A 3,841-nucleotide genomic window follows, 5' to 3' on the forward strand; every position below is an offset into this window, starting at 1 on the left:
TTTTTTTTTTTTTTTTTTTTTTTTTTTTTTTTTTTTTTTTGTTTGTTTGTTTCTTTCTATATATTACTTTATTTTACAATTATTAAAGTAGACACTTTATGACTTGTAGATTGAAAAATAGATAATCATTCTTTTACTTGTTTTTAAATATTTCCACATGTTTATATTTATATGATATATAAATATTTGACTCAAATGTAATTTTTTGAAATAAAAATAATATATATATATAATATTTTTATTTATTTATTTATTCATTTTTTTTCTTTTTTCTTCTTTTTTTTTTTTTTTTATACATTCTTTAAGAACGGCTTTATTATATTTTCACACAATTTTTTAAATTTTCCTAATTGAACTAATTTATTTATTTATTTATATATTTAATTACTTTCTTTTTGTATTTTTCATGATTTGTTCTTTCAATTTTTTTACTCTTATTTATATTTATTACTAGACATTTAAATTTTTTTTTTTTTTTTATCTTTTTATAAAAATAAATAAATATATATATATATATATATATATATATATATTAATATGTATACATTTATATGTACAGAATTTTGCAACATCATTATATACATATAAAGAATATTATATGTGTATGTATTCATAATATATTATTTTATTTATTCATTTTATTATATTTTATTTCATATTTATATAATCCCTATTTTAAATATATTTTATTCAATTTATATACACATATTATATATTTAACATCCTGAAAAAAAGAAAATTACTTTCTTCATAATTAATATATTTAAATTTTTTTTTTTTTTTTTTAATAATTTATAATTGTATGTAATAATATACATTTCTTAATTTTATTTTATTTTTATTTTTTTAAGAATAAATCGTGTATTATAATATATATATATATATATATTTATGTATTTATTTATTTATTTATTTATATATGTTTGTATATATATATATAATTAGACAAGTTTTTAATTCTACAACATGTACATAAAATAAATTTTTTTCGTGTGAACACTTTTTATTTTTATTATTTTTTTATTATTTTATTATTTTATTTTTTTTGTTAAATGTATTTATATAGGTCATAATTTTTGCACTTATTACATATATATATATATATATATTTACTTATATTTTTTTCTTAAGAACAACCATAAGTTATTTATAAAAGAGTAATATATATATATATATATATATATACACAAATGTCGATATTTTTAATTTTTATTTTATTTATAAAAATTGTAATTAGCTTTTAAAAAAGAAGAAAAAAAAAAATTGAATCTCATCATGTAACTATTCATATAATTAAATTCCTTTTTTTTTTTTTTTTTTTCATTTCATGTATGTTATATTTTTTTTTGTTTTTTAACCTTTTCATTTTGTCTTTGTATAAATATTATTTTATAATTAATTCTTACACTCAACAACAAACATGAAACTATAAACATACATACATACATATATATATATATATATATATATATATATATATATATTTATTTATTTATTTATTTGTTTATTTATTTATTTATAATTATCTTTTCTTTTAATATATACATATATATGCCATCATTTTGCCTACTATAAAATAAAGGGTGATAAAAATAATGGATTTATTATTTCGCTTTTTTTTTTCCCCAACCCCACCCCTCTTTAATAAAATATAGAATATAATAATAACACTTCTTAAATATAAATATAAATATATGCATATGTATATATATATATATATATATATATATATATATATATATATATATATATGTATATGTATTTATTTATTTGTTTATTTATTTATATTTATATATTTATATATACAAGGTTGATTATACAAAATGAAAAATAACTATCATCATGATCATAACATATTTTTTGAAGAAAAAAAGAAGAAAAGAAAAAGGAGCATCTCCATAAACTCAAACTATCCTAATAAAATTCACGTATCAGGGGGAAATAAAAAAAAGACAAAAAATAAAATCATAAAATTAGAGAATGAAAAGATTGAAGATTACTTTTTCATAAAAAGATTTTTACCCATATGTGAAGAATTTTTATTAAAAAATGAAGACAATGTGTTTTTCCACTTTTTTAATAAAAAAAAAGAAATGGAATTATCCAAGATAAAAATAGTAGATGAAAAAATAAATAAATCAAACAAGGAAGGGAAATATAAAGAAACATGTAAACAAATACAAGAGAATTATCATAATAATAGATATAATCAACAACATGTTGATAATTTATATGATGATAACTATTCATATGAATCAATCGAAAATATGATAATCCCCCAAAAAAAAAAAACCCAAAAAAAAAGTACAAAATTTAATTTATATAAAAGTTATATAAAAGTTACAAAAAAGAATTTAAAAGAAATTGAATTACCATTTGATCGAGCTGTTTTATTAAATGTAATTGACAAAAAAGACAAAACAAAAAAAATAATTAAAATAATAAATAAACAAAAAGTATTGAATTCATTCGGAGTATCATGGCAATATATGATGGAATATATTATATCATTAAATCAACATAAAAATTTAATGAAAATATTTAATATATATGATGATAATAAAAATTTTTATATTGTTATGGAAAAATTATATGGAAAAGAATTATTTAACTTTTTAGTTTATAAAAAACAAGTTAAAGAAAATATTTGTAAATATATTATAAGTCAAATATTACAAGCTGTTTATTATTTACATTGTCATAATATTATTCATAGAGATATTAAACCAGAAAATCTTATGTTTCGTCATAAAAAAACAAAGAATAAAGGTTATATGTACAACTATGAACTTGTTCTTATTGATTATGATACTTGTCATTTTATCAATAATTTACAACAAACCTCTCCAAATGTTTTAATGAATACCTTCGTGTCTCCATATGGAGCTACTAGCCAATGCTGTAGCATGCACAACAATAATAATGAAAATAAAAATAAAAATGAAAATAATAATAAAAATAAAAATGAAAATAATAATAAAAATGAAAATAATAATAAAAATAAAAATAGTGATCATAATAATGATAATAATAATTGTTATTATTATTATAATGCTTTTTCACAAAATAAGTCGTATCCACATAGAAACACACGTCTCAATAATAACAATATTCATCATAATAACAATGAATTATATACCACCGTACATGCAGATAAACCCACCTGCTTACTAGATCATATGGAGAATACGCCAGGTAGCGAAATAAAAAAAACAACATCTCAAAATAACAAAGAACTGGAAAAAGAAACAAGTAAAACACAATATGAAAAATATGCAGAAAAAAAAATATACCCGAACCAAAAGAATCAAATTACAAATATATGTTTACACAACCAATCAAAAGAAATAACAAAAAGAATATTCTCCAATACTCATCAAACTAAGGAAGCAAAGAATATAAATAAGGATGATGAAATAAATAATCATAGAACAAGTAGTAATAAAAAATATATTAAATTAGTGGGTACATATGGATATATAGCTCCTGAAATTATTAAAGGTTTTAATTATTCAATTTTATCAGATATGTGGTCTATAGGAATTATATTTTATATTTTGATGACTGGTATTACTCCTCTACCTATGTGTTTAATGATTAATTATAAAAACACAAAAGATATATTATTAAAGAAAGAAAAAAAAGGTATAAATTTTAATCTTTTATCATTTCATAATTATCCAATAGCAAAAGATTTATGCGAACAATTACTTCAATTTGATCCCAACAAAAGAATATCCAGTACAGTTTGTGCAGCTAATCACCCTTGGTTGAAATATTTCCACATATTAAACAAAACACAAAAAAAAAAAAAAAAAAAAAAAAAAAAAAAAAAAAAAAA

At 17.4% G+C, this 3,841-nt stretch overlaps 1 protein-coding gene across 1 annotated transcript in view; it reads left to right on the forward strand.

The window, feature by feature from the left end:
* Positions 1–1,823: 1,823 nt before the first annotated feature.
* PRSY57_1103400 (calcium/calmodulin-dependent protein kinase, putative) overlaps positions 1,824–3,841 on the forward strand; it is a gene marked incomplete at both ends in the record, with an annotated part of 5,220 nt that continues 3,202 nt past the window's right edge. The window contains one exon of the mRNA XM_020114918.1: positions 1,824–3,841. This exon is cut by the window's right edge and continues 3,202 nt beyond it. Within this exon, the coding sequence (XP_019970287.1) occupies positions 1,824–3,841 (2,018 nt within the window).

The sequence above is a fragment of the Plasmodium reichenowi genome, chromosome 11, assembly GCF_001601855.1.
Source record: "Plasmodium reichenowi strain SY57 chromosome 11, whole genome shotgun sequence".
In the NCBI taxonomy this organism is placed as follows: domain Eukaryota; phylum Apicomplexa; class Aconoidasida; order Haemosporida; family Plasmodiidae; genus Plasmodium; species Plasmodium reichenowi.